Genomic DNA, 12350 nt, shown 5'->3' with positions numbered 1-12350 from the left:
ATAGAGGGAGGGCGTATGTGACTGAGGGAGAACAAGCGGGAAAAATGCCGCCACGCCACTGTTGATGCGCGCACGTGTGTGTGTGTGTGTGTGCCTCCTCTATTCCTCTTTTCGTAGTCGCCGGGCCGGTGAGTGAGCCGAGAAAGAAGTAGTACAATGTGCACAGGAATGGAGACGAGACGAGGAAGGGAAGAAGCTGTCCGAGATCGCAGCTGCGTTTGAAAACGAAAAAAAAAAGCAAGCAATGCAGATGTGTCGTTGTACGTATGTGACGATGGACAGCACAGGGGAGAGTGGGAGAAAGGCACAGAGATGGATGCGACATCAGCGCGTTAGAGCACCTGGCCACGATAATCAAAGAGGAGCGCAGTCTATTCATGCGGGGGACTCGGCTGCACTGATGCGTTGCCATTACGCGCGCGCCGAGCCTTAACGTTTTGGGAGGTGGTTTTGCCTCCGCGGATTCCTCGATGGAGAGAAAGGGGTATGGGGGTGGATAGGGACGGAAGAACTGCAGGGCCAGCAGAGGGACTGCCCAGCAGCGATCGCAGCGCACAGCCCTCTTCTTCGATCTTGAATTCCACTCCTTTTTTTGTTGTTGTTGCGAGGACGCGATGCACGAAACTGCGCCGCGCGGCTGCGGGTGGTCCAGAGTACTTGATTCTCTCGCGTCGCCGTGGCGCAAAACCTAAACCCCCCTCTTCATCAAATAATTTCGATCAGTGGAGGCGTATGTCCCGAGCGTGTCGCGAGCATTTTCTTTTTTCTTTTTGTAGTTTTTCTTCCCTCTCGACACTTTCATAGACCCGCTGAAGCAAGATGGCACTAACGGCACTAAGACGGGCAACTTAAGACCTAGACCATAAAACAAGAAACGAGAAAGAGGGAAGCCGTGCCGCACCAGTTCAGTGAAAGCCCTCCACAGAAAAAGACATCCTCGCGAGCGCGCCATCAACGAGAGAGACTGAGTGAGAGGAACACAGAGAGATGACAAAGAGAGATGCGAAGCGAGGCAAGGGGAGAGGGCACGGGGAGAAGAACAAGCGAACAGGTCACAGACAAAAAAAAACGAAAGAAGGAACGCACAACAAAATCACAAAGGAATAGGCGTGTGCAGTTGAAAACGTGTAAACCGTATCAAGAAGGAGGGGAGGAGCCACTGAAAAAAAAAGCGTGAGATAGGAAGAGGAAACAAGCAAGCAAACAAGGGAAGCGAAAAGAGCCAACGCGTGAAGTGGGTCAGAGGGAAGGAAAACAGAAACACAAGATAGTCAAAACAGACAACAACAAGTCGGTACACGCGCACACAGGAGTGTAGACACGCGCGCAGATCGAGAGAGAGAGAGGAGACGAAGGATGTACGCGAGCACATCAACTAGCAAAAAAAAAAGCATGGGAAAGGTTCTGTTTGAGTAGAGCCCACAAGCGTAAAGCAAGCAAAGGGCAAGATAGAGGCAATACGTACGTGCACCTCGCCTCGCACTCGCTGACCTGCACCATCCGAGAGAGAAGGATGCGGCGCTAGAAAAGAGACTCGCAAAGTATCGACTTGAGCGAGTGCCGCACATGTGTGCGGGAGCCTTCGTGGGCGCGCGCTCTCCTGTTTGCTGATGTGCGCCTCTTTTTCTGCATTCACACATTCGCCTTCTTCATTCTCAAAGTGGTGAAACGAAAGATATAAATAGAAAAGAGAGAGTGTGTCATCCGAGAAGGACGAGAGGCGACCACACGCACCCACTCGCACACATACACGCATACACAGAGGCATGTGCACTCGACAGAAAGAGGGACACACGCAAAGGCATTGAGAGAGGCAGCGAAAAAAAAAGGGAAAACACCAGCAAAAGAAAAAGAAAGTCGGAAGCAAGCGGAGATATGAAAGAGAGGAACATATATATATATATATATATAACTAATAACAGAAACAAAGCGAAGTCAGCCGACAACGGCATAGATATATCCATATACAATATATACATATATATATATATATAGAAACGCACATATATATATATATATGCAGATATATATATGTATATGTATATGTATATGCAGGTAAATATAGAAATATATAGGAATGAAGAGAGGGAGAGAGAAAAGGGCGCTGAAGGTGATGCACGGAAACAAGTTCTGTGAGCATCGTCAGCAGCACACCGGAGTGAGCGAGAAACAGAGAGAAAAGAGATGGCGTAAAAAGGAAACAACGAAAAAAAAAAGGTGAACAAGTGACAAAACGCCGAAGACATGCCTACACAGAACGTATCACGCAGCATGTGCAGTTGCCAACGGCGAGCGACGCACTCGAACGTACATACCATGCATAGGTGAACAGGGAGAAGGGCAGAAGACAGTCAAGTGGCTCAACAGCAGCGAAGATGAAAGGGCGCACAGGCTCACACACACACACGAACACGGACACGGACATGGGCATGTCAAGTCGAAAGGGAGGGAGAAAGAATCTACACGGGTGTGCTAGACTGCCAAACGGATGTCGGAGAGAGGCAAATCTGCCGCTGAGACTCCTTACGCTCACTCGCTCTCTACTTGAAGACTCTTCAGTTGTGTGTGTGTGTGTGTGTGTGTGTGTGATGGTGTGGAGGGAAGGGGGACCTGTATGCAGCTTACTCTACTCTCCTCATTCTGAGGAAAAAAGAGAGACACTGTGGTGGTGAAGAATCGAGCCAACTGCCTTGGTTTTTTCATTCTTCTTTTGAAGGGGTGGGCCTTTGGCTTTGGTTTCATGACGGTCCTCTTCCACACACACACACGCACGCACAGGTCATCACAAAGAAGAAAACATGCACACTTAAAAGCGAGAACAGTTACAACAGGTAAGAGAAACAGATAACATAGAAAGAGAGGCAGGCAAGGAATGCATTAATGGAGCCTGGCAGCGCAGCAACAGACGGAGTGAGGGAGGAAGACGGGTGGAAGGGACAGAGAGAGCGACACGCACACATCCCGCGGCAAAAAAGCGCACAGAATAGCTTGATGATCCTGATGAGTCCAACAGCAAGCCCCTTAGCGCACAAAAAAAAAGGGAGATGCAGAGAGGGGGCCGAAGAAAACTGCAGTCCAAAAACACAAGCGTTGCAGACTCCTGTTCCCCTCTTCGCCCTCTCGCTCGACGGACAGGCGTGCTTGTGTTTGTACTCGATTCGGCTACAGAAAAAAAAAAAATAGAGGTCATTCATGTGCGTCCGTTCATGTGTGGGTGTCCGAGCAAAGATGGAAAGGGGCAGCTCCGCGGTGGCGCTCACAGGAGAGGTTCAGTTTAGCGACATTCCTCACCGCCTCTTCGCCTACTCCCCTTGAGCCGCTCTTCTTCCGTCGCCTCCACAAACTTTACTTATCCCCCCCCCTCCCTCTTCAGCGATCCCCTCGCGCACACAGTGACCGCACAAGAGAAGGGAACAAAGGAAAAGCGAAGAGACTCGGCAAGAAAAAGCAAACTTAGGCGAAACAACAAGTGGAGCATGAGGGGCATCGCTTCCATCTCTGCCTGAGACGAGGAAAGAAGCGCACACACGCACGCAAGCACACGCCCAACGACTCGGACAAGAAGACAAGCCGTCGACAGAGAGCTGATTAGACAGCGACAGACAGAGACCGGGAGACACAGAGGCTCCTACGGGAAGAAGAGGGCGAAGCAGAGTCGCCTCAGTCGAAGAGATGTAAAACCAGATAGGAATCGTTTTTTTCTTCTCTGCTGTAGAGGGTAGCACAACTTCGTCGACAATGGCAGGAAGAAATGAGAGAGGATGGGGATGCGTGTGTTCATGTGCGTGTGCGTGTGAGGGTGAGGAAGGGAGGGGATCGCAGCACCGCCGAGATGTACAGATGACAGATAAAAATAAAATGCCCGCCCCCTCCCCCAATCGAGAAAGGGGAGCAAGGAATACAGAAGAAAGAGTGGAAGAGGGGCACGGCAATAACAGCAAATCAATATAAAAAAAAACAGGCAAACAGAAAAGGCACACATGCATGCGATCGCATCGCTCGTTTCGCTGCCTCGCAGACACACGCACGCACCTTCCAGATGCAGGCACAGGAGACACGCACACACGCTCCACAGCGGCAAAGACGGAGGGGGGGGCGGTGGGATGGGGCAGCGAAGCAAAGCAGACGCACCAATACCCCCCTGCCCTCACGGAAGATGGCAAACTTGGAAGATAAACGCTCATAGACACGCGTGCATGCCCTTGCCTCCGTAGGCCGGTCGGTTGACGAAGTTTCGAGCTGTCGACGATACAGGGACAAGAAAGAGAAAGAGCGATCTAGGAAGATAGACTGGAGAGAAGCGAGCTATACAAAGGCAACGAGAGAGCTACTCCACGTAAGAACATCGAAGAAAAGAAAAAGAAATCGACCGGAATGGGAGTGGCAGGTGAGGGTGGAACGGGAGGGTGTGCGGTGAAGATGAAGGAAGAGGCGGCGAAGCGAGGCACCGAAAAAAAAAGGCAAATATGCACACGCCAAGCACGCGCACGCGCAGAGCAACATCTAAGAAAGCAACGAAGTTGGATTTTCGTTTCCTTCAACGTGCTCATGCTGCCATAGTGAATGAGCGCACTCTACCCGGCCTGCCATAGACCCCATCCGCGTGATGCGGAGCAGCGTGAAACACGCGTTGCAGCAATGCACCGACCCAGCCATCTGAGAGCACGGCCCCTGCCTCGAACTCCACCCACCACCCGCCGTCTCCCAGGTTGCCTCACAGCCGCTCCCATTGTGCCAGTCACCACGTGGTGCTCCCCCCTCAGGGCGGCTCAGGCTCGCCCACACGAGTGGGCACTGAGTATCGGGTGGGATACGCTCGAGTCACGCTGGCACTTTGCCCTTCATGCGTGCGTGTGGTACAAGCATGTCCACGGTGGCGGGTCGCCCCGACACAGCGCGCCGTCCTGGACGTGGCCGCCGGCCTCCGTGGCGATAAATCGCTCTGGCTTTCCCAAGTCGTAGGCACCCCGGCCCTGTCACCACCACCAGAGGCAGTTCAGCACTGGCAGGGATAGTAGGGGGAGGGGGGGTGCTGCATGGCTTCCCCACACAGTATATGGGCTGTACGGAGCCTCGGTACCACGCCGCGTTGTCCGGCATCATCAGTGCAGCGGTGTGGGAACATGGAAAAAGAAAGTCAGGAACAGTGCAGTTAAAATACAGAGAGGGGGAAAGATGAGACGTCTTTTTGTTGGCTGGTTTTATTTTGCTTTGTGTTTGGCTGCTGTTAAGTTTGGGGGAGAGGAGATGGTGTTGTTGGTGTTATTAGTATGGGTGCATGTGCGCGTGGGTGTAGGTGTTTCTTTTTTTTTGTGGAGGGGAGGGGGGTTGTTGTTGTGTGTTTTCTGCGTTGCTGGGTTTGCTATGAATACGTACATATCGTCATCCGCCGCCGTTGCACGCAATTCAGTGCATGGCAATGCAAGAAAAACAGCAGAGCAACGAAAAGGGGGAAAAAATAGAACACGCCCCCACGCAAACACAGGAACGAAAGCAGAAAACAACAAAAACCAAAAAAAGGAAAGAAAAGCCCCCCCCCTCCTTAGGCGGATCGAAAAGAGACGCCCTCGGCGACAGAAGAACGGAGTCTATATATATACGCAGGCACAGAAGGGGGAAAAAATGGGCGGAAGAAGAATCGAAATGAATACATCCCATCGTGGGGAGGAGTAGGAAGAAGAGGCGGAGGCTGAGGCGGGGCTGGAGACTTGGCGTGCGCCATGCGTAATATCAATGAAGAGATAGGAAGGGTAAAGAGGATTCGTGAGAGAAGAGTGCCCTCCGTCTTTATGATCGCGTGCGGATGCATGTCGGTGTAGGCGATGTCACAAAGAAAGTGAGGGATAGAGATAGGGAGACACACGAGGGACCAAAGGAGGGAGGTCGGCAGAGATGATGAGGGGGGAGAAGGTTAGAAGACATGCACACTCGATGGGTCCCGTCACGAGAATCCGAAGGCGAAGAGAAAACGCAGAGAAAGAAGAGATAAGCAAACACAAACCCACAGAGAAAGACAGAGAGCGCGAACAGACAAAACCGGGAACCATCGGCAGGGGCACATCAGTGCAAGGAGCACATATGAAGTAAACCAAACAAAAAGCAATCCATACTCCAGCGAAGTGATCACTTTGAAACCCCGGAAAAAAAAACAAAAAGAAAAGTAGTAAGCGGCAGACGGGGAGGATGTGGGGTGGGACACAAACCCTCAGAAAGTCCAATTTATCCAAAGACGAGTTTTGAGTGGGAAGAGGAGGGGGGAGCAAACGAAAGCGAGAAAACGAGCACACACGGGCGCAAGACAATAAAGCTGAAGTGCCGTTTTTTTTTTCTTTTTTTTTTGGTGGGGGTTGTTCAGCGAACATGGGCTGGAGTGGCGTAAGGGCACGGCGCAAGGGTGACAGAGGGAAGAGAAGGAAGAGGGAGTAATAGCGGTTTCCCTTTTGTTTGATGGCGGCTAGTAGTGGCGATGGGTGGCACGAAGAAGAGAGCGAAAAGGAAAAAAAAAAAACAACAGCAACGAAAAGGACGGCGATGAGTAGTGAACGGGGCGGTCAGCGTTGCCTCGAACAAACCAAGCGGCGCTGTGGCTCCCTTCTCCCCTATAGGCGAGGGGCGTGCAGCCATGAAAGGCGTGTGCGTGTGCGTGTGTCTTTGAAGGCGCGCCCCGCAGAAGCTTAACATTGCAAGGGGCTGAGAAAGAGAAGCACGTTTTATGGTCAACAGGTGCGTGCTCACACGCGTCCACGTAAGCGCACTGCACGCTCAGCTGCACACACACAGTGGAGGGGAAGGCAGCCACAGTTGATCATGAACTCACGGAGAGAGAGAGAGAGGCAGGCTCAAACGAAAAAGCCCCAGAAAACAAAAACAAGCACGGGCACACCGACGACGACGGAAGGGAGAGGAGGACAAGCATGAGCACCGTCGAAGAGAGACAGCGATTTGGTAGGGGAAAGAAGCAGCAGTTGCTCTGTGGTGGCAGCTCACCGTCTGCGTGCGTGAGAGGTGGAGGAGGGGGTGGTGATAAGAGGGAAGTACCACTTAAGCCAGTCGCATCCACCTGCACTAGTCGTTGGCGAGAGAGAAACACACAAACGCACAAAGGAAAAAGCCGGGGCAGCGAGGCGCACAGAAAGAGAGCGAAACAGGCACGCCGTCCCGCCGAACACGCAGCTGAAATCATCCTCTAGAAGAAATGCAGAAGGGAAAGCGACGAGGCGAGAGAGCACCAAAGTCAACATGAGAGGAGTGGGGTGTCGTGAGAGAAAACGAGGGAAGGGGTGTTCACTCACGCCTCTGATAGAAAGACTGGAGCGTGAGCAAGGAGCGATCAGAGCCTCGCACGCACGAGAAAGAAAGGAGCGAGCAGCTGCTAGAAGACGAAACCGAAGAAGGCATGAAGAGAGAAGTGCTTCATGCACACCCTCGCCACAGCAATAATAATAATACATACACGGCCAAACAAACGGCATTGGCACACGTGAGAAAGCACGAAAAGGAGACGCAAGCCCGTCGAGCTCACTTCACGTTCTTCCCATGGCCGCTCTCCCTCTACCGCATAATACATCGCCTCCTCCTCTTCCTCGCCCTGCACACAGCTCGTGCGAACGGCGCGGCAGCCGCAAGCTTACCTGTGCTTGAGCTCATCATTGAACAAGCAACGATGAGCAGCATTTCACAGAATCACGGGAAGATTTCCCCTGCAGAAAGTGCATATGAGTGTGGGAGAATAGCAGAGGGAAAAGGATGAGAAGCCGATGGCGCTCACACACAGGTGGTTGCGCCACAAAACCACCGACAAGACGGACGGGCACGCACACACACATAAAAAAAAAAACGGCAAGCTCTTACCGAACGGCAGACCAACGGAAAGATCAACAGGCAACAATAACCAGTTTCAACGGCAACACGGCAATTTGAAAAACGAAAAAAGAGAAAAAGAGCAAGAAGCACCCCATGTGAAGCAGTGCAAATAAAAACAACGAAAAATAAAAGAGAGAGGTAATAAAATAAAAACGAAAGAAAACGCCGCTGTCATGAAGAGTGAGAAGACGAAGGAAGAAAAATCAAAAAGATGAAAAAAAAACGTACAAAGAAAAAAACGCACACTCGAATGGAGAGGAAAAACAAAACCGATGAAAGAAACCCCCAGTCAATACACACAGAGAGAGATAGAGGGGGAGAGGGCGAGGCAGACGAAGGAGAAGAGGGAGGGGGGATCATCCACAGAAGCGAGGCAAAGCAGAAACACAGAGGGAAGCACACAGAAAAAAAAAAGACAAGCCAGAGAAGTGGGAAAAGGGGAAGGAAAACAGCATGAGATGCGCCGCTACTAACAGACATACACACACACACACATACAGACCCACAAAGCCGCCGCTCTCTCAAACGAAAAAAAAAATCAAAACTGGATGTTTGAGAGTCATCATCATCTCACAAGCAAAAGAAAAGAAGTGGGAGAGGGTGGAGCATCGTGACGGCGCATGCATGTCTGAAGGTGTTTGTGGATGCCTTCATATACGTGCATCGGTGAGTGGGAGGGAGGAGGCGGGTGAGAAAAAGAGGAAATCTGCTAAAGGCTGTGACCGGGACGCTACCTCGCGCCCCCTACCGCATTGCTGCCATCGTAGCCAGCAGAACTCAGCCAGAGGGAGAGAGAGACAAGACACAACAAAGAAAGGAGAAAAGAGAAAACAAAAGAGAGACAGAAGAGACAGAACGGTGCACCCATCATTGCCGCTGCAGAAAAAAAAAGAAGTCAAAACAACATCATGAAGAAAGATGTAGAGGCTGAGGTGTGAGATGGTGAGGTAGTCGCACGGATGAAAGAAAGAGCCAAGACGCGTTGGCCGTGCATTCGGAAACACAAAAAGAGGACCTCACACACGGCAGTACGTCCCTGCGCCTCTCGCTTGAGGCGCCTTTTTCCTCGCATAGCCTTCACCATCCTTCGCCTACCCGGTCGCTGTACTCTGGGAAACTACTTCGCCCTCTTCGAGTTACAAGGTTCTCTGTCTTTTCCTTGCGTCAGCCATCCGTCAGAATCGCTCGCGACGCTGCCGCAGGTCCTGCTGCAGTGACCGCCTCGTTCATTTCGAAGCTGAACAAGAGCACCTCCGCATCGCCCAGCTTGATCGTCTCTGCGTAGTCGAACACGTCCTCCTCCACGTACGAGCCCCAGAGGTCTTCCGTGCCATCGAGCAGCATCGGATGCCGGTAGTCATCCGAGGAGCGAGCAGATGTGCTCCCGCCTCGCACTGTGGCACCGGAAAGCTGCGGGGAGGACAGAGGGTCGGCCACAGTGACTTGAGTGAGAGCCCCCTGACGGTTCAGCTCGTGCTGCGCGTAGGTGGGGTCTACCGGCATGACGTAAGGCACGCCGACTTCGCTGTTTGCCACAACGGTGGACGGCACCACAGCCGGAGCCGTCATGAAAAGGTCCAGAAGAGGCAACCGCGGCGGCTGAATGTCCTTCCAGACGTCGCGGCGGCTGACTTTTAGCCGAGTGGACGCGGCTGAGGGCGGCTGTGAGGCGAGAATGGGGGAGCATGTAGCAGAGATGCAGCCCGACGAGCAGGGGGAGATGGCGCCGATGGACTCGTCCGGCGTGGGACTTGGTGACGGCGAGTAGAGAGACGCGTCGGGCGACAGCAGTTGCCAGGGGTGCGTGTACTCGCCCATCTTCTCGTTCGGGGTCAACACGGACTCGATGTGCAGAACAGGCACCGGCTCCTCGACCTCCTCCGCGTATAGGGCGGGCAACAAGAAGAGCCGCCCCTGCGACTCGAGTGTCATGAGTAACTGCGCTTCGCGATCGTGCCGCTGGCGGCGCTGCTCCTCGACGTGCCCCATATTCATCTCACGGATGATGAGCTGCGGGTCATTGCTGAAGAGGGATAGGGCATTGAGGGCGTAGCCCACAGAGCGTAGGTGCGACTCGCTAGCCGCCGCGCTCTCCTTCTCCGTCTCCGCCAACAGCTCCTCGAGCTGTTCCTCCAGCGCCTTCCAGTGCTCCGTGACGATCTGGATGTAGCAGGCCTTACGCTGCGCTGTCGACGTCGCCGAGGCCAGCATGCACGACGCACGCATCGAGGAACGAGTATGGCTCTCCGACTGAGGCGCGGCCATCTGCACAAACGTGACGGCGGGCTTCGAGCGTAGAGCTTGAATTTCGCGGCAGCACGCCTCTCGCACGAGGGAACGAAGGCCGTAGCGCATATGCGAGGGTGCCGAGGCGGTCGCATGCCTCATGCCCTGCTGCCAGGCATAGTGCTCGCCAGCGTGGTGCGAGGCGTTATCGCGGCGCTGGCGCTCGCACCACTGTGGACTCAGCGGTTCCTGCTCCAGACTCTGGGCAGCACTGCTGGGCAGAGACAGCATGGAAGGAATCCGCGGTGTATCCGGCCGTCTGCAAGAAGATGTCGTCGCGTCCACCGGCGGTGACGTCGCGGCCGCCAGCGCCGCCGTCGTGGACGGGCTGTATGGTGCGTTGCTAAAGGTGTACTGGCTGCACTCCTCCATCTCCGATTCGTAGTCGTATGGGATGCACACGTCTTCCGCTTCCTCCTCTTCCACAGCGGTTGCTGTGGCGCCTTTGTGCAGCTCCGCATGATCACTGCACCCATCCCACGACTCGGCAGCGGTGTCGAGGCTAAGAGCAGAGAGTCTGCGTGGCAGTCCGCGACGCACCTCCTCCGCGGACACAATCGACGCCTTCGGCGCATGGCCATCTGCGACGGCAACTGCGGCGGGCGGCGCGACGTGTGGGTCCGTCAGGTGGCACATCTGCTCCTTCACGGAGATGGTAGAAGTCGTGTGAGATGGACGCGTTCGCGTCACCGTCGGCGTGTCTGTGGAGCTGAAGTGCCGGTCGCCACAGGGTCCGGACTCCATTGCGGATTCCACCAACATGGCCTCACAAAGCTGGAAGTCACCAAAAGGCAAGGCGGGCTCTCACCTGATAACGTCGCCTTTGGTGCGGTGTGGTGTAGTGCTGCCTTTGCGTCCACGCCTCCCTCTGATCAGCAGTCTTCTCGGTTCTTGTGCGAGCACGCGAAATCTCCTGTTTACGGTTAGCTTGTCGCGTGTATCGTTGAATACGGGGCGCGGCTTGTCCTCTCTGCTGACAGTGAGCTGCCTTCGCACGGCACACAAGGCACCTCCCGGGTGGGTCTGCAGCGTAAGCGCACACAAATGGCAGCAGAAGAAAAGGGAATCAACGGAACTTGTCGAGTGGGCGGAAACACGAAGCACACACGCAGAGAGATGCAGAGGAAGGGAGGCAGCGAGATGACAAGCAAGCAGGCAAGCGCAGACACAGAATAGCAAATGAAAAGGAGCGAAAAAAAAACTCCCGATAAAAAAAGGGAGGGGACAACGAAGGGCAAGCGTGCTCTCGCCAGCCTCCGACGCACCGCAACACGGACGATTCAAGCGCAACCAAAACGAGAACAACAACAAGAACGAGCAAAAAAAAAAGAGAGAAGACGCGGCCAAGCCACCACAACCACCTCCACCCGCACTATGTGCACGTCAAAGCCGAGCGAATGGCAAGCGTGAACAGCGAAGTACAGATCAAACCACGAAATGCGCTACGCTAATAGAAAGGGAAGACCAGAGACAAACACGTGAGAAAGGAAAGAATCTCTGTCGGGGCGGCCGCTGCTCGGGATGGAGAGAAGGGAAAAGACAAGCAAGAGAACAGCGTAAGAAAAAGAAATATATATATATATATGGAGAGAAAAGGAGACGTGGTCGTCCACTGGAAAAGGAGAAGGGGGGGTGTAGCCTCCTTTTCGATTTGTCTCCTAGCGGCTGCCTGATGTGCTGGCGACGGATGTTGAAGCAGCGCCTTAGAAAGAATGCGTTTATTGTTTGGTCTTCACAGTGTGAGCGGTGCAGACGGGCTGGACGCAATGCACGTCGCCCAGGCACTGAGCAATCCCACAATACCGTCACTCTCAGACACAGAGGCGCTCCCCGTACACACGCACACACGCACGCGTGCAGAGAGTCACAAGGCGAGAAAGTGAGCTGGTAAAAAAGAAAAGGAAGGTGGCGCGAAGTCAAGAGAGGCCAGAAGAGCAACGCTGTGCGAAGGTGCAGGCAAACAGGCAGACACAGAAAAACACACGCACAAGAATGAGGTGCCGATGCACTCGCAGCGGCCACACCTAGTTAACCTGAAGAAGAAAAATTCAAGCAGCAAAGATGGGGAAAAAAGAGGAGTAAACAGAAAGAGCACACGCTTCGAGGTGGTCCTTTCCGCTTCTGTTCCCTTTCGGTGCGAAACACCTCCTTGTCCTTGTAATCAGTATATGTACGTATGTGCTACCTTTTGTCTCGTTTCC

General features: G+C 53.6%; 1 protein-coding gene across 1 annotated transcript; it reads right to left on the bottom strand.

Moving 5' to 3' along the window:
* Positions 1-9027: 9027 nt before the first annotated feature.
* LDBPK_323420 (hypothetical protein, conserved) lies at positions 9028-10911 on the bottom strand (the record flags this gene model as incomplete). The annotated part of the gene is made up of 1 exon (XM_003863705.1): positions 9028-10911. The coding sequence occupies one exon, from the start codon at positions 10909-10911 to the stop codon at positions 9028-9030; it is 1884 nt and encodes a 627-aa protein (XP_003863753.1).
* Between the last annotated feature and the right edge of the window lie 1439 nt (positions 10912-12350).

The sequence above is a fragment of the Leishmania donovani genome, chromosome 32, assembly GCF_000227135.1.
Source record: "Leishmania donovani BPK282A1 complete genome, chromosome 32".
Lineage (NCBI taxonomy): Eukaryota > Euglenozoa > Kinetoplastea > Trypanosomatida > Trypanosomatidae > Leishmania > Leishmania donovani.
The sequence above is the reverse complement of the archived record's forward strand: the minus strand, read 5'-3'. Positions and strand labels throughout refer to the sequence as shown.